Raw genomic sequence first — 26,387 nt, forward strand, 5'->3', positions numbered from 1 at the left:
TACTTCTGGACACCTCAGACTCCCTGTGCTCTTGTGAAAAATGTGGGCACAATTAGATAAACGGGTTCTAATAATGATTGATTCATCATGTATGTTATACATTTATAAGGGTGAGTTGTAGTTAGTTGCCGGTGTCGCACAGGGAAAATAAGTAAGAAAATAAGTTCACAACGTGTCACTGCGATGCACAACCAAGTATGAGGCATTATAGTAAAAAGGGGTCACACTTAGATCCTTATTGAATTGTTGATTGTCAATAAACAGTGTGGACCCACTATCTTGATTCTCCGTATATCCTAGCCCTTCTTGCCAGATCGGATGTGTGTGCTCTACTGTTCTGAATATCCTTACAGCAATACCTTAGCGTTCTGAGAGACAGGTTTTCTTTGCCATAGCTGAATTGATTCCATACCAATTACTGTGAAGAAGCCATAAGCCCCAGTAACAGGGAATTGAAATAGTGCTTTGTCTCCGTGATTCATAGGTACTTCAGGTCTGGGGCACCGCCTGTCATCAATCCCCTCTACACACATTTTCCCCGGGACACAGTCATCCCAGGGTCATTTGCTGTCACTCTGACCTGGACACTTCCAAACCGTACCACGGGGGCTTTCAACGTGACCAGCCCGCTGCCTGGGGACTGGTTCTTGGCAGCCCATTTGCCTAAGGATGAAGGGAAGATCTCAGTCAAGGTGAACTTAATCAGTTTTCACAAATAGCATGTTTGTTTGTTTTTGTGAATATAGGATCCGGTAGTTTAATACAATCTTACAATATCGCTTTCATAATGATACCAAAGGATACTTTGAAAAATGTTTAAGTAATCTAACCATCTTGTAGAACGGCTTTCAAAATGCCGTCTATTCTGGGCATGTTATTTGCAGTGACACTTTTAATAAAGTATCAATATAAAAAAATTGTATTGTAATTTAAAAATCTTAAAACGTTTAAAAAATAGCTCATCTACAAGCTCACAAGGCATCACAATGTTGTGAGCTTTGTAGATTTTGGCTATTCCTCTTACAACGAAGTATATATAGCTTTAAGCACGGCTAAAACCTGCAGCGTGGCATCATCCATTTCTTCCTCATCATATTTACCTTGAATGCACGCGCACGCACATACACACACACATACATACACAACACCTGCATAATAGTTTGAACCAAATTTATCACTGCTGTAGTGTTGGCCCGTGCTTCCCTGGAGGCTGCCGCTTACTGCAGCACAGTTCAAGAGTGCATCTGAAATGATTCCCAAACGTTGTCAAGACTACAATATGATTCATATGCGTGTGGGCATAATGTCTCTGCAAAACCATGATGTCCGTCAACATTAACCACTTTAAACCTGCCGTCCCTATGTTGTGCATGTCGTTATAGTAGTTCTCAAAAATGTACCTGGGGCAATGCCTGTCAACGGGGAAGGGATTTTGATTGATTGATCCCTTTATAAACAAATTGCAAGCCGTACAGCAGGTACACCTATGCAAGCAATGCTAAAAGGATAAACAAAAAAGCCCTGAGGGCTTGATTCCATTGTGGTCATATATATTCAATCAATTTATCATCATACAATACAGTACAAATGATCATCAATACCAGGAGCAATAAAAGGTATATTTACAGACTCTCATCTTGCTGACAGTACTCTCTGGTGGCAAGCTAGAAGACATATATCTAGGTACTGTTGCAGACAGGTGCTCTTGAATCAGGATGGGGAGTCGAGTGTTGAATAAGACATAGGCAATGCCCCGGAGGACATTGCCTGTTATTGATCTGTTATTGACTACCGGTGTTCAAAATGTGTAAAATCAAGTTCACAACACATGAGCTTGTAGCTTGTTTGTAATACGACAAAAAAATATATAGTACAAGAAGTGGTTAACTTTACAAAGGAATGACTTCATACTGGATGGGGTTGAGATTGAATGGACACATTTGGTACGTCTGAACTTGCACTGTAGAAAGGGATGGGGTTATTTGTTTTTCTGTCTGTCTGTCTGTCTGTCTGTCTGTCTGTCTGTCTGTCTGTCTGTCTGTCTGTCTGTCTGTCTGTCTGTCTGTCTGTCTGTCTGTCTGTCTGTCTGTTGTGCACAAACAGACATTTCCTGCTGAATGGTCGAAATGCACACATTAATGGGCAGTATTATGCGTGTCTTAAGTACCAGGTCTTATTACTTAATTTAAGACCTGGAGGCGTGATCAATGCCATTTGGCTATTCTGAGTGGCCAAACAGCATTGACCACGCCTCCAGGTCTTAAGTTAAGTCATAAGACCTGGTACTTAAGACACGCATAATACTGCCCATTATGTCTAAACAGTAAACACACAATGAACTGGGTCACATGCATCATGAAGTTACATTGGCGTTGAGGAGAGAGCGGTCCAGAACACACCTCAGAGACAAGCGTGGTGCAGGCCTTTGTTTCATGTTTCGTCTGTAATCCATAATTTTTTTAAGATCTAGCCTGTTTTATGATGTACATGGAAACACAACATGATGTTCAGGCCACACCCGCCGGCCTGGCTGACAGGGTGCAATAAATCAGTGGGTCACGCAGCTAGCACCTCCTGTTATAGATGACGTGACACTGGCGTGAAGGGAGCAGGGTGGCCTGTGATCAGCTAGCACCTCCTGTTATAGATGACGTGACACTGGCGTGAAGGGAGCAGGGTGGCCTGTGATCAGTCACTATGAACGCTGGAGCTCATTTGAAACTCCACCATGTCCTTTTTGTTGTGGATTACCAAGTACACACAGTCAAATCCTCAGTATAATAAAGTAGGGCATTAATTATGGAAAAAACAACATAAAAAGTTTAAACAGGGAGATACAGGATTTTTGCCCGACAGCAACAATATCCTTTAGGCTGATACAGTGATTTTGTATTGTAGTTTGTTTTTCGGTTCAGGTTAAAAAGTACAGTAGATTCAAAACTTGGCAGGCTAGTAGTAAGTAATACAGCTGCAGCTAATCTAACACACCCATTATTGATTTGATTACCTGCAGCTGTGTTCCTTACTGTATAAGGTCAGGCTCAGCCTTATGCAACCTGCCATGGTTGAACCCTTCAGTAGTTTTCAACCTGAACTGGAAAACAAACAACAAAATCAGTGTAAGGCCATTTCATCACCTTTAACTCTGAGAGAGTACGAATGTAAACAAAATGCACCCGTAAGGGTCCGTTTGGATAAATGATGATAAATGAAGCTCCACCCACGCTGCAACTTGCAGCGTCAGCCATAAAACTGGAAACGCTTGCCTCCGTGGCAAGTGGAAGCCGTGCGCAAGCTTCATTTTCCATTCACCAGCTGTCTAAAAACCAGGAAGAGACTACTGCCGCTCGCGGCATTTGGCATCTTCGTGAATCTACTGTCTGGATGTGCCCTTACCGAGACATCATGTAGTCCAGGATTCAGGAAGGAAGTGAGACCAGTGTCTGTCACAGGCACTTTGTTGAAACACTAAAATATCTAAAAACACAAATTACCCACATAAAATAAGATCTGGTTGCAAAAGGGCTGAAGTGGCCCTTTAACATGAGGATTATTATTTTTAACAGACCGGCCAGCCTCCTGGTTCAAACTCGATCTTCTCCATCCTCCAGTACAATGGATTTCCATTTGAGCTCAGTGTAAATGCAGCGTGACACTGGGAAATAGGGCAAGATGGACAGAGGGAAACTAATTCAGGAGGCTGCAGGAACAGTATGACCAAGATCATCTTGAAGTGTTCGATATCGGATGATGACCTACTGTACAACTTTCATAATTATCGTTCTCTCCTCCCTTCAGGGTCTATATGAAGAATGCCAGTATCTATTCCAGCCTCAGCTCATCGTCCAGAGGCTTATCGGGATTTCAGTGCTCTATCCTGGATTCTTTATCGATCAGATGATCCCCCACCATAACAGATCTGCACTTTATAAGTGAGTCTTATTATGTTTTAACGTGTGCATGGCTGAACACTTAATGGATATACAGAGGTCAGGATATTGAGTTGTTTTCTGCACAGCTTACCTAGTCACACCATATCTCACACTTATATTCGTAGTTTTATGTAATACCATGGTATACAATGCCATTATTATTAGTTATGTTTCTTCAGTGTGATACGCTGAGTGTGTTTGAGTGTGTGCGTGCGTGCGTGCGTGCGTGCGTGCATGCGTGCGTGCGTGCGTGCGTGCGTGCGTGCAATGTGTGTGTGTGTGTGCGTGTGTGCGTGCGTGCGTGCGTGCGTGCGTGTCCAGGGCTAATCTCACAAACCACTGGACCGATCAGGGTCAGATGTTTTGTGCATGCTGCCAGTAGGCCAAGAAAGGCGTCTATAGTGTAGACAGGCAGGAAATGTGGTACGCTCCATAACCACTCGGCCGTCAGGTCAATCATTCTTCACATACCGTGTGTGTGTGTGTGTGTGTGTGTGTGTGTGTGTGTGTGTGTGTGTGTGTGTGTGTGTGTGTGTGTGTGTGTGTGTGTGTGTGTGTGTGTGTGTGTGTGTGTGTGTGTGTGTGTGTGTGTGTGTGTGTGTGTGTGTGTGTGTGTGCAAAGATTGACATCATCAATATGACATCATAAAAATGACCTCTGTAATCCACAGGGAAGCCACGCCTTTATTAGACACTGTTTTCTATTTTTTGTCCACTCTGTGATATTTACACGTTTTCCTATCCATATTTCATATCCCCATGTTAAAGTAGGCAATGTCCAATTATTCATTGTATGAGTTTGTGAACAATTTATTCGTCACACAGGTTTACAAGTGTAAAAAACTGTTTTTTTTGTTGTTTTTTTCATGGGAGCTCCAAACCTTTTAGTATTCAGTGAGAATAGAGAGGACATGAGGTAGAGTGAGTGCCAATTGGGAAAGATATAGATACAGGTTAAATAAAACAAATGAAAATATAATATATACAGTGCAAATGATAGCAGGTATGTTGTTTTTAGAACATTTGCACCATATGAGCAGGTGTGTGCATAACGTGCTGCCTTGAGGCTGGGCTAAGTAGCAGCATTGCTCAGTGTCCTTAAGGTGCTGTTCAAAAGACCAGTGAGTGCAGCATGGAAAGGGAAAACCTCACATTTCACATGATTAAAAACCACCTCAGGTCAAACCACAGCAGGTAAATCATCCGCATAAGGAAGCGTGAACATAATCTACATGAGAAGGGGTGTGTGTGTGTGTGTGGGGGGGGGCAGCACCAACATACAGGAGTAGGTATTTCAACCTAGAATTTGTGCCTTGTTCAACAGAGGCTGGGTAGAGGTTGAGTTTTCTGTGGGTTTTCTCTCATTTATTCTAGCCAAATTAAAGGAGACATATTACAAAAAATATAATTCACAGCATGGAAATGTTATTTAATTTACTTCACTAACCACACCTTGTGCAGACATTGGTCCTTCTAATGAAAATGGAAATATTTTTCTGATTTGCTATTGCATGATGGCTACATACAGTATGATTCATAATGAAGCCTTAGATTGTTGATATATTGATGTGGAATTCACACAGTCCATCCTTGCAAAATGATTCAAACTATTTAAATGTTTCATAATAATATGATATAAACTCGATTCAATTGAGGATATTAATTAATTATGAATTGATTAATTAATTATATGTTACTCCTGAGACTCCTTACTCCTGAGACTCCTTACTCCATCAGCAAACAAACTAAACGTCCCACTAGCGTCTCCTAGAGGTCATGCTGCTCCTAACACCCCAGGTAGTAGCTTCGTTTGGTATCTTGGTCTTGTTTTGGGACCAGAGTATAGTACAGACAATTAAAGGGACACTTCACCCTTTTTGCCAAAAAATATATGTTAATGATGTTTAGAAGATTTAGAACCCTTTCCTAGTGTGGGGTCTTTGTAATATGTGCTTTTAGATATTTTAGATTTTAGCAGTGAGCCCAGTGTCTCTGATGTCATCGACACTGGGCTGACTTTCTTCCTGGACTACAATTCCCATAATGCTTTGGTGCACTGCTCCTCATTGTGGATAGGGGGTGGGCTGTCTTACTGAGACAACATGTAGTCCAGGAAGTACGTGAGCCCAGTGTCCATGACATCAGAGACACTGGGTTCACTGCTAAAATCTAAAATATCTAAAACCACATACACATAAAAAAAACCCAGGAAAGTGTTCTAAATCTTCTAAACGTCATTAACATATATTTGTTTTGCAAAAAGGGTGAAGTTTCCCTTTAAGTGTCATGCCAGTTAGATTAGGAGATATCTTGTGTGCAAATGGGAATTCTGGCCAATGGGTGGTGCTAGAGGCCATGGGGTCACCAATGGGTGGTGCTAGAGGCCATGGGGTCACCAATGTGTGGTGCTAGAGGCCATGGGGTCACCAATGGGTGGTGCTAGAGGCCATGGGGTCACCAAATGCAGTAGGGTTCATCCTTCCAGGAGTTTATACTGTAGGTAGGTGCACAGCAAATTCCTTTGCAATGCAGCTACTAGTTTCCATGATATCTTGTTTGTGGCTAAAACAATGATGGACAGACCGGATGATATAGGACACATGGCAGGGGATTTCAGATTGCCTATTTTAAGAAGGTTTAATGCAAGTTGTGTCCTATTATTCTGCGGAATAGCTTGGTGGCTCAAAATGTCACCAAAGTAAACTTGCATTTGGGAGCAGCAATACTGCTGTGCCGATATTATCTGTTTTTGTTTTTGATCCAGCACCCACCCAGCCTAGTGTAGGTCTGGGATGTGCATGTCTTTTAGCTGTTTATCAGCTTATCTCTAAACTGGAACTCCTACTTTTATTCACACACATTAGTAGTCACAATAATCATCACCAATGTCACCATTATCTTTAGTAAAACAATTAATGAGCGTGTGTGTGTGTGTGTGTGCGTGTGCGTGTGCGTGTGCGTGTGTGTGTGTGTGTGTGTGTGTGTGTGTGTGTGTGTGTGTGTGTGTGTGCGTGCGCGTGCGTGCGCGTGTGTGTGTGCTTGCGTCTTGTCAGAGTGTACATCCCCAGTTACGTTTCTATGGTGAAGGTGCAACTGGTAAACTGCAGCACCCGGAATAAGAGCAGTGAGAGTTGTCCAGTGGTGTTGAAGATTAGAGCGCGGGCGCCACCGGTGCATAACTCCAGTGCACTGGACTGCAGGGAGTGGAGCCCCTGTGAATTAGACACGCTCCTGCCCGCCTGGCAGCAGTGGTACTACATCCTGGTGGAGAGATACCTGAGCAACTCCGACGTCTACTTTCGCATCGGCGTTCAGGTCAAAGGTGAGCAGTGTTGTTTTTGACAGCAAATTTTGATTTTAGTTTTAGTCATAGTCTTTTGAATGAGTGTTCGTTTAGATTTAGTCACATTTAGATTTTGGTCCCATTGAATGTTTTTAGTGTTAATCTAGTTTTGGTCGACTAAATATCATAAGATTTTAGTCGACTAAATCTAAAGTTGATTTAGTCGACTAAAATGTATATTGGTGGGCCTATGATGTGGTCATAGTGGCTGATTTTATGCATGCTGATCTACAAGCTCACAACGCGTCGCTCTGCGACGGAGCTGTTGACATTTTTCGTCATAGTTTTAGTCGACAAAAACAACACTGCGGGGAAGTGTACTGAATGGCTATTATGATGTCTTCATGCTCTGGGAGTTTATCTACAGGTGGATCAACTGGTGACTGTAGATAGAGAGATGTGGTCTCAACTGGTGAGATCCTCTCACAAGTGACTGTAGATAGAGAGATGTGGTCTCAGTTTGAAAAGAGAAACATTTAATATCAGACTTCCATGCTGACTGGCTTGTTTTCCCTTTATATATGTCACATTCCTCAAGATAATATATCGCCGCTGTCAAGGCATAAGCCTTGTACTCCATCTTTCATCTTTTTTTTTTCTTCGTAGGTAGGAGGAGAAACGCCAGGTTGAGATTGTTTAAGTCTGGCTCTGGATTTGATAAATATTTTACCAATTATTAGAAAGAGCTTGTGACAAAATTATAACTACATTGGAACACAAGTTTGATATCAAGCATCTTAAAAAGGGTATCTTTGAAAAACAAAGAAAAGGTTACGCACACTGTCAGACACTTGCCAAAATGTTGCTCTTTATTAGGTCGACGTTTCGGTCGATTAGACCTTCATCAGGACAGACCTGATATCAAGCATCTGTCATTTCTTTCCACAAAATAAAATAGTTGCGGCTACAAATTTGCATGGGCACAGCACGCTCAGAGACTAATTCTCCAGTGTAATTTGTCCGCATTGCAAAGTGTTCTCATCCTTCTCACAACTGCAACATGCGTGCATGACATGCTTGTAGTTTTTACAAACCATGTTTGACAGGAGAGAGAGAGAGAGAGAGAGAGAGAGAGGCAGACAGAGGGGATCATAAAATACCTCGTTCAGGAGGACGAGATTGGAGCCAGAGGCGAGGCGAGGCATGTCTGATTGCAAGGAGGCCAGCGATACAAGGCTTGAGTGCTACATGCTGGCTTTAACTTGTGGGGAGCAGAGATATGCTTTGTGCTCAGCCCACGGGGACGGCTCGCAAAGCTGCGGGAAGTCGACATCCATGTAGCAATCCCCATCCCGCCGCTCCTCACTGTACGCTGTGCACTCTGTCGCCATGGCAACCCAGACTAATTATTCACAGTCTCTTTACCATTGCATGCCTGCCCTATTTCACTTGACCTTTTGTGGATTTGCTCTTAAATTGAAGAATGCCTCAAGTTGGGGGGAAGTACTATTAGCCGGAGTCCTCTCCTTCCCCATGGTTTCTGGCTTATTATATTCTCGGACGGAAATGGGCACACACTTCCATTCAGTCTGCTCTGCAAATTTCATGCTGCTGGCTGGAGTGCTAGATACATACAGGGGATTAGAAAGGGTAGCTTTATTATACATACTATATTTCTCTGAAGGTAAATAATACATGTTTAAAGCACAAGAACACTTTGGTAGAGGTTTGGGCCGAGTAGTTATCATGATGTAACTAGTCCAATTTGCGAGATACCGGCCTTGCTCTGTTGCATTGCTGATTAGAAATTGATTATTCAAAAATATCCTCATCATTGACTTACATTGTATTGCATCGCTCAAATCACTCTTTTAGTACATAAACAATCGAATTTAAGTCCTTTATGTGGAGACCAGTCTATTTTAGGAACACTATAGCTGCCCTTACCACAACAAACATCAAAATACTTGAAACATGTTGTGAGACTGAGACAGCACTAAGCTATGGCAGCAAAGACTTTGAAATGCTGCGACAAAAGATAATATTTATTATTTCTGTGTATCTTTGCCTCATTAATAATCAAGTATAGAGCACAGAAACTTGGTGTTTTCATTATGAAAGCATGCCGAAGGGGATTATTCCAAACATTTGCAAAAGACTTGTTCACTTACCATGCATAATGCAAGCAAATATCATGTTATTTCGTGTTTGCCCATGATGAGATTATCATCAGATATTGTAGGTTTACATATTATAATGTGCTTTTGATAATGCACCACAATCTCCTTTGTAGATCTATTATAAACATTGGTTTGCCACAATCAGAATTATTGTGTACATTTCCGTATTCTTCCCCTCTGTCTAGATTGCTCCAAGCCCAATCTGTCCAAGGAAGCACCATCACCCAGTTCATCTTTAAACATGCCCCAGTCGTTTGGAACCGCAATGGGGTTCTCCTTGTCTGAGACACTCGCTGTGGCAGACCTGCCCGGCCTCCCACACAATGTCAGCCACCTGCACACCTCAGAGGACAGTATCATCTACCTGGCCCCCACCGCTGACACCAACAAGTGCTGGCCCATCCGTCCAACCCTGCGCAATGAGCTGGACACTTTTTCGGTGCATTTCTACGTCTTCTTTGGACCCAACATATCCATTCCACCAGACAGGGCGGCAGTGTTTGCTATAAATCTGATGCCCGTTTTGGACAGCGGAGGGGTCCTCAACATGGAGCTTAAACTCAACCTGGTGAGTCTTGGCATCAAAGCTTACGGCACTTTGTTGCTGTGAAATCTGAAGCCTGCTTTATACTTTTTCGTCTGCCTTTGTCGCACGGTTGAATAGTGGAACTGCTACAGCAGAGCGGGTATTTTCGTGACATCGTCATCATTCACCAGAGTATACATTAAGCATGACCAATCACTGAGAGTTTGATTGATCAAATTCAAGAAGCATCTCTCTTCTATACAGTATGGCGATTGGCTGAGCTGTCACCATTTGGCATGCATCTGTGGGTGCTCAGACAGCAGATGTTAACTTAACTGCAGACTTAAACAGCAAGTTTTACAACTCAATAGAAAGCAAACGATGTAGAAGGGGTAGCATGAAAATAATAGGACCAAGTTTTGATTGTTGATTTTGATATTATTTTACCATTTGTGGGGGAATACAGTTGACTTCATTCATTGCAATGCATTCTGTGCATACAATAAGACTCTTAAGTTCAAGGTAATGTACGTTATTACAAATCCTTGTTTCTGTGGCCGTATATTATAGTAGTGTATACTGTAGGATCAATGGCATAGATTCTTCAGAGAGTGTCCTGCTGTATTGGGGTGCAATGTTCCGCTAGTGTGACAAGAACAACCAGTAAACCTACAGTATGCTATGTTCTTTAACAAGCCTGCAGGGTTTGGGGAGATGGAAACTGGGGCTCCTTCTTTGTAACACATCAAGCTGTCCTTGCAAGAGGAATGCATATAGAGCTCTCCTACTGCAATAATAGTTTGTTGCAAATGCATTTCAAGTTGAGTTATTATTTGACTCTCTTTTGGTACTTGATCGCTCAAAGTTTTGTTAGAGTCAGGCCAACGCTGCTTGTGTACTATAATTCATCCTCACACTAGGACAGTGCTGCAGCTATGCTTGTTTATGTGGCAGCTGTTTTATGACAGGATGACATCCATTGTGTGTACAGCTTATTTCAAACAGAACCTGGACTTCCACATTGGGAAGAAAAAATATCTCTGTGACTAAGCGGCAGCAAAGGAGACGCTTGCCAAATCTGCTTTTGTCTCAAATTTGGCGACATAATTGAGGTGGGTTGAAGAATAGTCAGATTTGACTCCTTTTAGTGTCCATGTCCTGTTTCATAGCATACTGATTTTGGTGCATACTTTTTGTATCAATTAGTGGACCATGGCCCCTGTAAAATCGGAATCCCTCAAACACGAACGCAATGACAACACAAGAGACGGTCGCGGCCACACAGCCAACTCAAGGTATGGCCACTGAGCCAACTTGGGGACCCAACGCAAGGACAACACAAGAGATGGTCACGGCCACACAGCCAACTCAAGGTACGGCCACGGAGCCGACTTGGGGACCCAACACAGCTCCTCCAAGGAAAACAAACAATTTAACGGAGCTGTACGTGAATCCCCCCCCCCGCCCCCCCCTTTTTTTCCCCTCACTGTATATTTTTCTTTTCCCTTTTTACCTCCTTTTTGATGAATTCTTTTTTGATGAATTCCTGTTCTGTCTATAGAAGTGTCTATTTGTACGTCTCTAAATGTTTTGATGATTTGAACATGGTGGACCCTGTTGGAAACAAGTGTAATGCTTAATTGGGTCGTCCACTCACAGTTAACAGCCTTTGTATTGAGTTTGTGCTTGAAATGTACTGTAATTCTGCAAACTGTTAATAAATTCTTCAATCAATCAATCAAAAAATTGAGCTGTTGATGGTGATTCAGGCCACAGTAGTCAATGACAGCGCTGATTTTTACATCACTTGGCATCATGATATGTCCTGTCTGTCTCAGTCCTTTTCATGAAGTAAACCAATCAAAGTAATAGTTTCATGACTATGAGCAGAAAACCTAATATTGTTATTTTTCAAGGTGCATTGAGCCACAGTGCTTTTGTAGCTGGAGATGAAGAATTCTGTTGAACTGGAGTCAGTGATTTTAACTCAACGGAGGGCTTTCTTGTTTGGTATGTGCATTACCTTGAACATAACTGTGTGTCATGTGCCTTAGTGCTGCATATTAAATTGGTTCGAAACAAATGGTGTAAAAGCCTGGCTTATAAATAATGCTTTACAAAGCACATTATTTCAAAAGAAATTTTTTGTTACTACTGTAGCTCCTTCAAACACCCTCACCTGCCTACGGCTGTATTGCAGCTCATTGGGTGCAGGCTAAGAAGGCTTAGAAGACCACATGAACATGTTTTGAAAGCATAGTAAAAATGTATAATCAGTTCTAACGATAACAGCGCAGAGGCACTTACTGTACGCATGCTGTGGCAGAGTGATGTCTTTTTCGGATCGTTGTTGGTTCGTTTCCTGGTTCGACCCTAGAATGTGAGCAAAGAGGCAACACCAGTTGAGACAATTTTGTTTTTGCCAACTTGTTCTGTCAACACCATTTGCTCCTGGGCATGAAGCCCTGTAGCTTACAAAAGCACACCTTGTGCTTACAAAATTCCAATAATCTTTGAACAAATGTCAATGTTTTGATGTTTTTGCAATGAAGTCAAAGCAGGAGGCTTTCATTTTGAATGTGGTCCACAACTATGATTGTTTATAATCTCTGAATCAATTTAGAAGTGCCTCTTGAGTCTTGCCTGGAGAAATTCCTGTACATTTTGTGAAGAAGAAGAAGAAGAAGAAGAAGAAGAAGAAGAAGGGGGGAAAAAAGGATAGGAGAATTCAATCTGGTGTTCTTTAACATTTGACCAAGCTAGAGTATATTATTTCAGTTTGTGAATAATTGGTGGTCCATTGCTGCAGCTTTTAGCATTGTTAAACATAAATTATACTGTAGTACCAAAACCATTTTTCAGGAGAAGTTTATGCAAATTTTACATCCCACTACTGTTCCAACTTCCAATTGGACTGCTTGGTCCAGTGTGCATTTCTTCCTGGTATGCGTATGACACAGAGAGGGTGAGGTTATTGCAGATGTTTCAACATGTGTGCAGTACATACGTCTATGTGCATAATGTTCATCCAAATGTACCCCATGTCTAATGGATACAGGGTTTTACCGCATGGAACCCGTGGTGATGAAAGGAGATGCTATTTATTGTCAGCCTACCACTACATAATGGGGGACAGAGTGGCATTCTGAGTCCGACACACCGCCATTCCGACTACGTGGCTTCCGCATGTGATTAGGTTTAGGGACAGGGTTAGTAATGCCGCGAGTCGGAATGGTGGTGCGTTGAAATAGCGGGCTTTGGAATGCTGGGGTATAACTGTAGGTAAAGACAGACAGACAGACAGGCGGACGGGCGGACGGACGGACGGCAATTTCTTCAATGCGAGTTACCAAAATGTAATTCGCAGACACACTTTAGACCTACAGTTACTTCTGCAGAGGTTCATAATATTGTGATCAAAATGCAATCTGACATGCTGTTCCCTGCTTCTGCCATCTTAAAAGATGCAGCAGTGCAGTTTGGTATTTGACACAAAGGGAGGGGGAGGGAAATACAAGAGCAGGACAATAGTGCCCACTGTATCTATGACATCATTCTGTACTACAGAAAGTATGGGGTGACGTAAAAAAAACAAAACAATGTGTGGTTTGTTCCACTAGATGGTGCAATGTGTGAATTTCTTCAAATGTACAAGAAGTTACAATAGGGCAATATTGTCACGATTTGAAACAAGAAAACACACAGACAACGAGAAACGATATGTTGTCAGCAGAATAACCCTGGAAAAACGCTGGGCAAGCAGATAATGCAGCACTTCACGCCGCATTGCTGGCTTGTGTAAATACAAGAGAAAAATGTGTACACATTATTATCATTACTGGACTGACAAACTTCATAATTTCAATTCTTTTTACAGTATTTCTGTATGTGTTCTATTTTCTGTACTGTGGCCTTGCAAACGGAATTTCTCTTAGTTGGAACAATCAATGTCACTGTATCACGTAACTTGCAAATTCCATGGCAATTTGTGTGACAATTGCTTCTTTTAAATGTCGTGGAGTGGCAGCTATAGCTTGGTGGCAATTTAGCTGTTGAATGAATCCCATACACTAACGTTCTAAACATGAACGCTCTGCTGCACCCAATCCTTGCCTGCTGAGAGTGACTGAATAATTCCAATGTGGACGGATTGCTGAATTTACTAACTGTCAAGTTGCTAGTTGCTGGTGCTAGAGTGATCTTAGAGAATTTATAAATATGTTTTGCCTGCATCTACAGTACTCCCTCCTTTTACATGACTGACACTTCATGTCATCGATTTTACCAACCAAGTTCCACAGGCATATGCCAATTTGTCTAATTTAATCCCTAGCCTTTCTTCTCACTTGAACCTTAACATTTGGCCAAAAATAGCCACTCTACAAGTTTACAACGCGTGGCGACGCTCTGTGAGCTTCTAGATTGGCTATTTTGAAAGAAAAGAAATTGCTGTTGATGGTAGACATTTTAAAGCTCACTATCACTCAGAGTCGAAGGGGTTTGAGACCTAAGGAAATAGATACCCTAGATACCGTAAGGGGTTTGAGACCTAAGGAAATAGATACCCTAGATACCGTAAGTGTCGCCAGACTCGCCAAACAAGCATCATGCATGAAGGCTGGATGGATGTTTGATGTTGACGTGTGCATTTCCTCCTGCAGTCGACAGTCAAAGGAGCCAATGTCACAGTGTTCGGCTGCCTGAACCATGGGATGCCTCTGTTCCTGCGTGATAATTCTTCACTGAAATGTGAATCAGGTATGTCAACCTCGAGGCACAGTCTTGTTACACCAGTGCAAAATAAGAAAGGGGAGCAGGATGTGGTGGGGGGGGAGTAATAATGGAGTCTGCAATCGAGTTATAAATGTGAGATTTTCTTTTTTTCTTATTACAAATGTTGTTATCGGGTACTTTAGGTGTGGCTTTTCCTTAGCCTTTCTAACCGTGCTTTTATTGCTTTTTTATTATTACGTTTTATTATTTTTATTATTACTTTTATGCTTTTGTTTCACGGCACATAAAGTGATTCAATACCTAAGAACCATACAGTAAAGTACATTATTTCATAAAATTAAAGGAGCATTTATAGCAACATGACATCCCTTTTTATCTTCCATTAACTGCTAGAACTCAGCACCTGGCCATGTTCCAATTACATTATAATTGACTTTTATGGGAAAACTACATATTTACAGTCCAATTATACCAAATTGCTTCATCCAGAAATTAGTGTGAAATCATTCCCTGAAATGATTGCAGAGGAGGCTGGTGGTTGTTTATTATATATGCTGTTTTCATCCATTAGCATTTCTGACACTGGAGTAATAAGATAAGAACGTTCTCTTTGCTCTCACTTTCAGAGTCAGGTGCCGGTTTCCTCCTCTCAGTGAATGCCTCCTCCAACATCACCAAGCTGAGAATTCCTTACCCACAAACGGGCACCTGGTACCTCAGCCTGCGCTCTCTTTGTGCCAAAGAACATGGGTGAGAGCTGCAATGCCAATGCTGATTCTGGTGTAGCCAGTGGTAGACACATCATTCGATTTTTTGTGTGTATTCATGTTTAATTACTTCACTTACTAGATTCTTTCAATCGTATTCGGCATTAGGAATCAATAGAATGTTGCAATAAAGCATTCATGGCCACTATTTGAGAGATGCAGCCGGCCTTCTGCATTCTGCCTGTTTGATTTCTAGCTGTTTCCTTGGGAATATGTTATTAGCTTTTGTAGGCTACAGCGTGGGACTTGCATAATTCTGATGTAGACTTTGACTTGCTTTAAAAAATACTTTTCATGCCTAAGGTCACACATTCAACAAAATATTTCTTCTGTAGTCATTCAGCACTGGAACAGAGTAAGTGAAGGTGTCAAAATTATGCTTTCACTGAGATATACGCTTTTAGTTCTGTAGGTGGTTTATGGAGGGACCTGCCAAAAGCCAATAAATGACCTGAAGAAAACGTGAATAGGATCAAATCACGTGAATCTGTCCTAGTCGTTTGGGACTTTTAATTGAATCTGTATAACAGATGGTGTGAGACAGGACTTCATCCTCACATGATGACAGAGCTCAAGCCTGAATACTTTATTGCGCGCCTGTGTTGCGCATCAAAAATAGCAGATCTACAAACTCACAAGTGTTGCATCGTTGCACAACCAAGTATAAATCAGGCATTACAGAGGTCTGGAAAGCATGTGGCAGATGTTCGCGTTTCTGAGGTTTCTCACATCTTAACCATGTCTTTGATTCCCACTCTTTTACACATGCTAATATCAAGACTAGTCAAAAGGGAATGAGGCAGTACAGTCTTTTTTTATTGCAATTAAAATTCTCAAAAAAGGGAAAAAAAGAGCAGACAAAATAATTAAAACTCACATACTGTACACATACTGCAGGCTAAATGAAAGAGTTACACATTTTATATACTGTAGGCATAGAAGCTAATGTATCGTCACTCTCCGGTGGATTGGGTGGAATGTGAAATATGGTTACTTTTCAAGAAATGGAAAAAAGGTGTGTGTGTGTGTGTGTGTGTGTGTGTGTGTGTGTGTGTGTGTGTGTGTGTGTGTGTGTGTGTGTGTGTGTGTGTGTGTGTGTGTGTGTGTGTGTGTGTGTGTGTGTGTGTGTGTGTGTGTGTGTGTGTGTGTGTGTGTGTGTGTGTGACAGGCTGGTTAGAGGTTGTTCTTTGTTCAGCTACGTTCATCACAAAATTCATACTGAGCATGATTCTGCTCCACCTAATCCATTCTAATGCCCTCCAAAAGGAAAAAATAAGCTCACTTCTGATTTGTGACCGCCGGTACCTTTTTTTTCTGGAACTGAAATACGTTCCTTGTCCTATACTTATGTTCTAAACTCTGTACATTTAATGTAGTCGCTTGCGTGCTGTACACGCTCCAGTGGAACACCTCACAAATGTCCTCCTCATGTGATGTTCCCAGATTTGAGGCCTGCACCAACGTTACAGCGGAGGTGTACCTGCGCTCCTACCTGACTCCATGCATCAACGACTGCGGGACGTATGGCCAATGCAAGCTTCTACGCACTAACAACTACCTTTATGCTGCCTGTGAATGTAAAGCAGGTGAGAAAAGCCATTTACAACACACAGTGGTTTATAGTAAAACACAGTATGTATTATGTAATACTGCAAATTGAGTGTTTTCTCTCTCTTTGCATGGTGTACCAATCTATTGGTGATTGGTTATATGATTTTTTAATACTTTTCAGTAGGTCTAGCATGCAAGCAAACAATACTTGGGTTAGGCTGTGTGATGTGACTTTATCGACCTGTGGACGATCCTGAGAAGCGTCCAGTCTTCATGTGACAACAAGAAGTGAATAACAGCTTAAAGAGACTTTGTCTGTTCTCGTAGGAAGAGAGTAACACCTCTGCTGACATTTTGGTGATCATCTGGTGATTATATTGGTGATTACTCATAATAAATAAAAGGAATGTTGAGTTAACCTTATTCATTCTTGGCTGGCAAAATACCTACGTATGTACATATTGTAGGGATATAAACCATATGGGGCATGCACTGAATTCATATCAGAAGGACGAGAAGGTAGTCTAAGGTAGCAAAGAGATCACTCCTGTGATCTCTTTGCTGTCAATTTTCTTGTCACCATTACTGTCACACAAAAGCACCAATTCACTTACTTGAGAAAGCTGCTTACTGATCCAACAAAAACACAATTTCGAAGACTTAAGTGGCAAATTACGTGCATAATTATGAGCTTATATATTTTTTATTTTGTTTATGTATTTATTGAGTGGTATATATAGACATGCACAGGCAGATGAATGAGACAAGCTGACATTTGCCAGATTTAGACATTGTGAGTCCATTATGTGCTCCGCAGACCGCTGAGTCAGGGAGTGCTGTTATTATCTTCCATATAAATCTTTTTGATAAGACCATAAAGCATGTCCTTAATTATGTTCCCGCTTTCAATAAAAGATGAGCTTATGAAACTAAACAAACCCATGTCCTCAGAGGGTTTAGAAAAGAAAAAAATCCTCCCTTTGATCTGCCTTTATTAAATCCACTTTGTTGTCAGTCTGATTTCATTGTCATATTTAGGGATGGGGGTTGGTTGGCCAGCTTGATCTGTTGTAATCATGTGCCTGTGCATAACACCTCATCTACACAGGCAAGGAGCGAGCGTTCCGACTGCGATATTGCACGGAAAACTGTCCTGATATGGAGCGTCGGCCATTGCGTTGCGACGTAGCCTGAACCAATCAAATAATAAATAGTAGTGTGTAGATCTCAACCAATAAAAGTGTTTGGGGCCGCGAAACTAGAGACTCTGCGAGCAAATATATGAGGGGTGGACGACGTCTCTGCACGCTCGCGGTATGTCAGGACAGACTCATTGAAAAACATATTCTAATGAGATTCATCAGCGCTCGCTCGCATCGCTGGCAGTGTAGTGACAACAGTCTCTGCCTCAGGAGCACAACATCTTGTACAATGAACATATGTCCATTGTACAAGATGTCAGACTATATTCTAGTCTGACATGAAACACTCCACTCACCAGCGGACCACAAAGGTTTAGTCCTATCATTTGACATGTGGCATTTCCCTAGTGCAGCAGCTCATATTTTTCTAATGTTGCTATCCATGTTTTATTAACCACTTAACCCTCTATTCTTAGTACCAGTAAGACGCCTGAGGGCGAGAATCCGCCTGGATGATAGCAGACTGCTGGGCGAGCGCTGGCGCTTTGGAATGGGGGGTCAGATCAAAATATCCGCCTGGGTGACAGCAGACTGCTTGGCGAGCGCTGGCGCTTTGGCATGGGGGGTCAGATCAACATATGGAATGAGTTCTGTACTGGTCATACAGTATATGGAGCGTGTCTTGAGTGTACAGGGTTTGATGAGGTCAGATCAACATATGGAATGTCAGAACAGGTCAGCTCCATATATGGAGATCTAAGGGTGGCAGCGGGGGCATTGTCTTGAGTGTACAGGGTTTGATGAGGCATCAAACCCTGCCAGGCACGGCTGGGCTGCCAGGCACGGCTGCACTAATAACTTTGGGGCAGGCCCGTCTAGATTTTAAATGGACAGGTATCAGTCAAAAGGGAGACATCGAAGAGGAAGGATGGATGGGGAAGGATCAACATATGGAATGTCAGAACAGGTCAGTTCCATATATGGAGATCTAAGGGTTTGAGGTTTGAGGTGAGATGTAGAGTTGCTGGCCAATATTGATGACATCAGGGATCTCCATATACTGTATGGGCTTAATATTGATGACATCACGTGATGTCACAAGGCATGACCATATATGGGGCGTGACTGAATGCAATATTTCATAGTTAACTGCGACCTGCGGTCGCAAAAACAGACTTGAGTTACAACTGTGCTTGGACCGCTCCCCCCCCCCATCTACACCAAATGTCTTTGCCAAAAAATTGACGATCAACAGCACAAGCTCACAACATGTGAGAGTTTGTAGATCTGTTATTTTTGGAGATTGTTTCCCACAAAAAAGGAATGCGGTTATTTAACATAGGCCTATATTCATGGTAACATCAATGGCTGTATTTCAAAAGCGATATTCTCCACCCACACAGTCCTCATCACGGGGAGGGAGGTTGTCAATTCAACTAGGAGAGTTACATTAATACCCAGCTGGGTTTGCTGTGCACATGTGAAATGTTTTGATGGATCATTTTCCTTTCTAGATGACAGATGTCTTTCTTTATTCCCTCCTCATGTTTTTGGACCTATACATGCTGAACATTATATTGTTATATTGGTGTGTGTGTGTGTGTGTGTGTGTGTGTGTGTGTGTGTGTGTGTGTGTGTGTGTGTGTGTGTGTGTGTGTGTGTGTGTGTGTGTGTGTGTGTGTGTGTGTGTGTGTGTGTGTGTGTGTGTGTGTGTGTGTGTGTGTGTGTGTGTGCGTGCGTGCGTGCGTGCGTGCGTGCGTCAGGCTGGGACGGTTGGGGATGCACAGACAACTCGGAGGCCTACTCCTACGGCTTCCAGCTGCTCTCCACGCTGCTCCTGTGTCTCAGTAACCTGATGTTCGTCCCGCCCGTGGCCATCGCCATCCGTAGCCACTACCTCTTGGAGGCCTCGGTCTACATCTTCACCATGTTCTTCTCCACGGTGAGTCGTGCACACTGCACACTGTGAATTACTGCACCGTTTGCACAGCTAGGTGTGAATTGCGTTGGGCTTAATTTTGCCGTATACCACTTAAACCCTCTACAGTACACCTAACCCATTGAGACCCGAGACCAGATTCTACAAATGTCTTCAAAACAGTTTTCTGAAAAACCTATGTCGACAGTACCCCAAATATCTTTGCCAAAAATAGCCAATCTGTTTCTGGCTAATTACCTCCCCTCCCCCTCCCCCCACCCCACCCCACCCTTCCCCCCCAACCCCCCTCCCCAGAATATGGATATCACACAACAGAGGTGGCATTCGTGCAATGTCTTGTGAACTTGTAGATCTACTATTTTTGGTGCACAGCACTGTCGTACTATGAAGCTAGTAACATGTAGGCTAGTCGCTAAGCAATAGAACGTTGCAGAGGAAAATTGCAGCAGCCTGTACCCTTAAGACATGCGGTAATCACAATGTGCTGACAGTAGGTGTGGTGCCCCGCTTCAGCAATCCATCTTCCAGGCACCTAGCACCTTGTAAGAGGGATAGATGCCCTCCTTGGTACATAAGAGTAAAACGTTTTTATTTTATTTTATTTTTTTGCTTCTTCCGTCATTGCAGCAACATAATTAAAAAGATAAAAGCTAACAAAAAAAGACAGTAGGCTAATAATAATAATAATAGGGGATATAAAATAAATCAAAGTATATACAGCATATCGTTGCTGTCCGGAAGAAACCACCTAACTCCATATTAGATTATTATTATTTTCATAAATCAATGTTATTGTTGGTTAAACAAATGTTGAACCAATGGAAAGTATTAAAAAGTGCTTCTGTGAATACCTCCTAACTCCATTGGATCCTCAAACTATCTAACTATTTTAACTATAAAACCAGACTGACTAATCTCTCTACATAATTTTAGCGCTAACGCTGAAACTAATAATTGGGAAGCAAAATTACCGGTACATTTGAACCCATTAAAACCAGGAAAGCATCTGTGTCACTGTCAAATCATTTTAGAGTTTTGCATTGGCTATTCAAAAATAGCAGATTTACAAGGTCACAGTGCGTCACTTTTATATTTTTGTATGGAGGGACAGACAGTTGGCTGACAGGAAATGGGGAGAGAGATGGGGGACATGCAGTAAAGGCTGTCGGGATCGGGAGTCGAACACGCGGCACACTGCCAGACTGGATTACCAGCCATTGAGCCAAGGTGCCTGGACCACTGAGCCATGGCCCAGGCCCGGCACTGCAATCTTGTACATCTGCTATATTAGAGAAAAAAATCAAACTCTTTAAAGTGTGAGAACTACTGATTTAGAAAGCATTTATAGGCCTCAGGTCTTTCTTAATTGGTTAAAATTGCTATTGATTTTTTTTAGGGTGGGGGGGTGAGGAGACGTTCTGTACACTGATGAATATAAGGAACAAAACTTTTCTCTTGGTTACTTCACACATTTTCATCATCGACTGATGACTTCATAATACAACAGTAATCATGCAAGTGCAAAGTCTGTCTGTTAAAAAAATCCAAAGCCCTTCGCCGGTCTTATGCAAGGATTAGCCACAATGATCACTCACTCTGTCTGTGTCTCTCTCTCTCTGCAGTTCTACCATGCTTGTGATCAGCCAGGCATTGTGGTCTTTTGCATCATGGAGTATGACGTGCTGCAGTTCTGTGACTTCCTGGGCTCGCTCATGTCCGTGTGGGTCACCGTGATTGCAATGGCCAGGCTCAAGTCTATCATCAAACAGGTATGAATGTGTTGATGGAGCAGTGGTTGAGGCATTGAATCAATGAAGGCTGGAGAACAGCAAACGGTTAGGCAAGTGAATGCATTTTTGCTCTCTGTCTCTGTCTCTCTTTAATTGGGTGTGTGCTCACTGCTGAGCATCCTTGAAGAAGCATGCTGCACCTATAAGCTGTGTGCTCTACACTTGCGTTGAACAACTGTAGATAAACCCCGACACAAAGAGGGATTACAGTGTATATGGGGAGGGTGCTTCTGACGAGGAAAGAACCCAAATAGAGAAGCTATTACGGGCTTTTAATGAATGTTGCACGCCGGATGTTCTAGCATGGATTTTGAAAGATCAATGCTTTGGCCTCGGCAGTGCTAAATTCTGTGGTTGTGTTGACATATTGCTTTGGAGGATAATGTGTAAACCCAGGGTCACTCAATGGCTGTGTGTGTGTGTGTGCGTGTGTGTGCGCGGCGCGCCGCGTGCATGCATGCATGCGTGCGTGCGTGCGTGTGTGCGTGTGTGTGTGTGTGTACTTCCATGTCTGAGAGCGAGACAGAGAGAGGAAGAGACAGAGGGTTAGGGGCATGGAGGGAGAATGCCCCAACATCTGCTGTCCTCCAGGGCTTTCATTTCTGCTGAGCGCTGCATTATGCACGCAGTCACTAATCAAATCGCACATGTCAGGCCTGGCAAGTGGAACTGCTGCGCATGTTCGTGTGGATGTGGGCACGATGTGTTTGTCTATTTACACCAGAGGGAGTGTGTGTGTGTGTGTGTGTGTGTGTGTGTGTGTGTGTGTGCCTTTTGTTGATTTGTGTGCATGACCGCAGTTGCAGTAGAGTGTGAAGGACCTACTGTTGTAGCAACTGTTGTCATTGTGTGTATGTGTGTGTGTGTGTGTGTGTGTGTGTGTGTGTGTGTGTGTGTGTGCACGTGTGTGTATGTATGTGTGTGTGTGTGTGTGTGTGCGTGCGTGCGTGCGTGCGTACGTGCGTGCGCGCGTGCGTGCGTGCGTACGTGCGTGCGTGCGTGCGTGCGTGCGTGAGCACCTGTGGGTGTGCGTGCACGTGTGCGTATGCTATCATCCAGTGGTGCAGTGTGACTGATGACCAGTGCTGCCCTGGAGTCCACAGGCGTCATCACACTGAGCCTCTCCTACTCAGTCTGCACCAATTAGTCCTGTTCCCCTGCAGGCAGGTCACTCTCTTCCTGCTCTCCAGTAGCCTACCCCCCATCCCTCCTCTACCCCCCATCCCTCCTCTACCCCATCCGTCCTCTGCAAGGGTGCAGGCATTATTTTGTTCCGACAGTCATTAGTTCGACACCCTACCCAAACACTAACCTAACCCTAACCGCACGTGGACGCCATGGGTGATTTGTAACCCGCTACACGGGTGATTTGTAACCCTGCAGCACATGCCGGGAGCGACGGGCGATTTGTAACCCGCAGCACGGGTGGTTTTTAACCTGCAGTGCATGTCGGGGGCGACGGTGTTGTCGGACTAATGGCTGTGGGACTTGGTATGTCGGATAAACGTCTCGGTCTGCACCCCCTCTACAATACCCCCATCCCTCCTCTACCCCCATCCCTCCTCTACAATACCCCCATCTCTCTTCTACAACTCCCCCATCTCTCTTCTAGCCCACCTCTTCTACAATACCCCCATCTCTCTTGCCTAGAACAGGAGACTGGTAGAACACATACATTCCTCTTCTCCATTAACCCCTGGGCTTCCCTGCAATGTGCAACAATACCCCCCCCCCCCCCCCCCCCCCCCCCCCCTCATCCTCATCTATTCTCTACAGAGAACATAAATCTGCCTCTGCCTAGGACACAGAACAATAGAGAGCTCAGGCTCTATATGGCTTTTAGGTTGCCTACAGTATGTCATCTTAATATATACAATATAATGTAGTGTGTGTGTGTGTGTGTGTGTGTGTGTGTGTGTGTGTGTGTGTGTGTGTGTGTGTGTGTGTGTGTGTGTGTGTGTGTGTGTGTGTGTGTGTGTGTGTGTGTGTGTGTGTGTGCGCGCGTGCATTCAATTCATTCAAAAATGTGATCATTTTAATATAAACTAGAAAAAGTGCCCCTCAGGGCACAGGTCTCCACCAGGATAGGAGCGTTTCTGCAAAATGTCAAGTGGCATATCTTCCTAAGCCTAGTGGGAATATGCGTGCCGTTTCACCGCAATCAGACGCTGTGTTAATGATTTGCAGCATTTTGTACAAAATGGGCCACTTCTGAACTTTGGAAGCCAATCTTAGCCAATCAGGATGGAATATGAGAAATCAAACAGACCCGTTTTGATCAGATGACTATAGAGATCATGTGTACCGATTTTCGTGATAAAATCTGAAGGAGTAATATAAAAAGGTTCATCACCATCAGGGAGTGTGCATACAAAGTTTTACACAGATCGGTGCAGTTATAGGTGAAAACACGAATGGGCCAGTTATAGCACCATCATGAGGCTGATGTGTACATTTTCAAGTGGCATTTCTTCGCCAGCGTAGTGGGAAATAAAAAGTGCATGAAAAATGTCCCTCAAATTACACTGTGCGTTCATGATTTGAGGCATTTAGTTCAAAACGGACCAATCCTGCAAACTTTGGTAGGCAATTTTAGCCCATGTGGATGGAATATGGGGAAGCGGACCATGTGGATCACATGACTATAGAGCGTCACAGTCCCGCCCCCTACCATTGACCAGGAAATGAATCCCAATGCATTTTTCCCATAGACATTTCAGAAAGTATTTATTTAAAGACGGTTACACTGCGGACAAAGCCAACTCGAGTCGTGACAACTCATGACAACACAAACAATATTTTGGACCAAACAAATAATTACAAAGAAGAAAAACAACAAAAAAAGTGTTGTAACCTGTCGTTTTTTTCTTCTTTCTAATTATTTGTTCGGCCCAAAAAATTGTGTTTGTTGTCATGATTTGTCACGACTCGAGTTGGCTTTGTCCGCGGCGTAAACGTCTTTAAATAAATACTTTCTGAAATGTCTATGAGGAAAATGAACGGAGAATCATTTCCTGGTCCATGGTAGGGGGCGGGACTGCGACGCTCTATAGGGATAGTGTATACCGGTTTCCGTGATGTATGGACAAAAATGTACGAGTAATATAAAGAAATGTGTTTTGCAAAAATCTGCCTCATGGTGGTGCTATAACAGGCCATTGTGGAAAAATTGGGGCAGAGGTTCGTTGTTGGCATTCAGTGAGTGTGTGTCTTCATCAGGGCCGGAGTTTAGCTGTACACAGATGGACGGACAGATGGACACACGGACTGAGTGCAAAACATACTCTCCCCATGCCTTTGGCCTGGTGGAGACAATAAATAGTGTAATGTTCGTTGTTGATCTGTGCGGTCTTTCCCAAGGTGCTGTACCTGCTGGGGGCGATGTCGCTGTCCATGGCGTTGCAGCTGGACCGCCATGGGCTGTGGAACCTGCTGGGCCCCAGCCTGTTTGCTCTGGGCATCATGGCCGTGGCATGGGTGAGTTTACAGGCCCACTTCACCCCTTTTGCAACCAGAACACAAGAAACACTTTCCTGTTTTGTTTTTTTATGTGTGTAATATGTGTTTTTAGATATTTTAGTATTTCAAATGTCTGATGACATGTCAGACATTGGTCTCACTTCCTTCCTGGACTACATCTTGTCTCAGTCAGACAAACCCACAGACCGCCCACATTTTGGGGCAGTGCACCAAAGCATTATGGTTTTGTAGTATTGTAGTAATCCAGCAATCCAGTCAAACCCTAGTCAAACACACAGACTTCATTATTTTTCTGGCCATAGGGTGCAAATGTCAAATTGTACTACTGTTATCTACTACAAATACTATTAACTATTAACAAATACTATTAACTATACCAGGGGTTCTCAACGTTTTTGGCCGGGGACCCCCGGAAATGCTTTGGCAATGTCTCGGGACCCCCGCCCCGCCCCCTCCCGACCCCCAATATAAATTGACTGCTACAATAACCTTAAACCATTTTGGGCGGGAACCCCTTTTGATGTTTTAAGCATTGTTATAATTTAGCTATTGAAAAATAGCAGATCTACAAGCTCATAGCACGCCACCGAGTGGCGCGCTATGAACTTGTAGGTCTGCTATTTTTGAAAATCGTGAAAATAAAATTTTAAAATAAATCTTTTTTTTTTTAAATAATTTGGGGACCCCCTAAAATAATTTGGCGACCCCCCGAGGGGTCGCGACCCACGGGTTGAGAACCCCTGAACTATACTATTATTATTCCAGGGGTGAATGTCCCTTTAACACATACAGTAGACAGACCCCGTGCTCACTGGCCATTAACCACTTCAAACCCTGGATCCATTTGGGGTCGCGAGTGAATGTCCCTTTATCTGTTTGTTTCCTAAATTGCATACAGTGAGTTAAAAAGAAATTCAAACATTTTTCAAAATAATTTAATTAAAAAAGAAATCCATTAGGGCAGTGGTTTTCAACCAGTGGTCCGGGGACCACCAGTGGGCCTTGAGGGGGTTCCAGCTGGTCCCCAGCTAAATGATGGAGAGTTGGTAACCTTCTTAACTGA

General features: G+C 43.1%; 1 protein-coding gene across 1 annotated transcript in view; it reads left to right on the forward strand.

Annotated features, from left to right (window-relative positions):
- tmem8b (transmembrane protein 8B) overlaps positions 1–26,387 on the forward strand; it is a 41,425-nt gene that overhangs the window by 7,556 nt on the left and 7,482 nt on the right. The window contains exons 3-12 of the mRNA XM_079515392.1: positions 485–692; positions 3,799–3,932; positions 6,986–7,254; positions 9,581–9,963; positions 14,583–14,679; positions 15,282–15,405; positions 16,866–17,008; positions 19,879–20,057; positions 21,677–21,823; positions 25,205–25,321. Of these exons, the coding sequence (XP_079371518.1) occupies positions 485–692; positions 3,799–3,932; positions 6,986–7,254; positions 9,581–9,963; positions 14,583–14,679; positions 15,282–15,405; positions 16,866–17,008; positions 19,879–20,057; positions 21,677–21,823; positions 25,205–25,321 (1,801 nt within the window). The remainder of the gene's footprint in view (positions 1–484; positions 693–3,798; positions 3,933–6,985; positions 7,255–9,580; positions 9,964–14,582; positions 14,680–15,281; positions 15,406–16,865; positions 17,009–19,878; positions 20,058–21,676; positions 21,824–25,204; positions 25,322–26,387) is intronic.

The sequence above is a fragment of the Electrona antarctica genome (genome assembly GCF_951216825.1).
Source record: "Electrona antarctica genome assembly, chromosome: 12".
Lineage (NCBI taxonomy): Eukaryota > Metazoa > Chordata > Actinopteri > Myctophiformes > Myctophidae > Electrona > Electrona antarctica.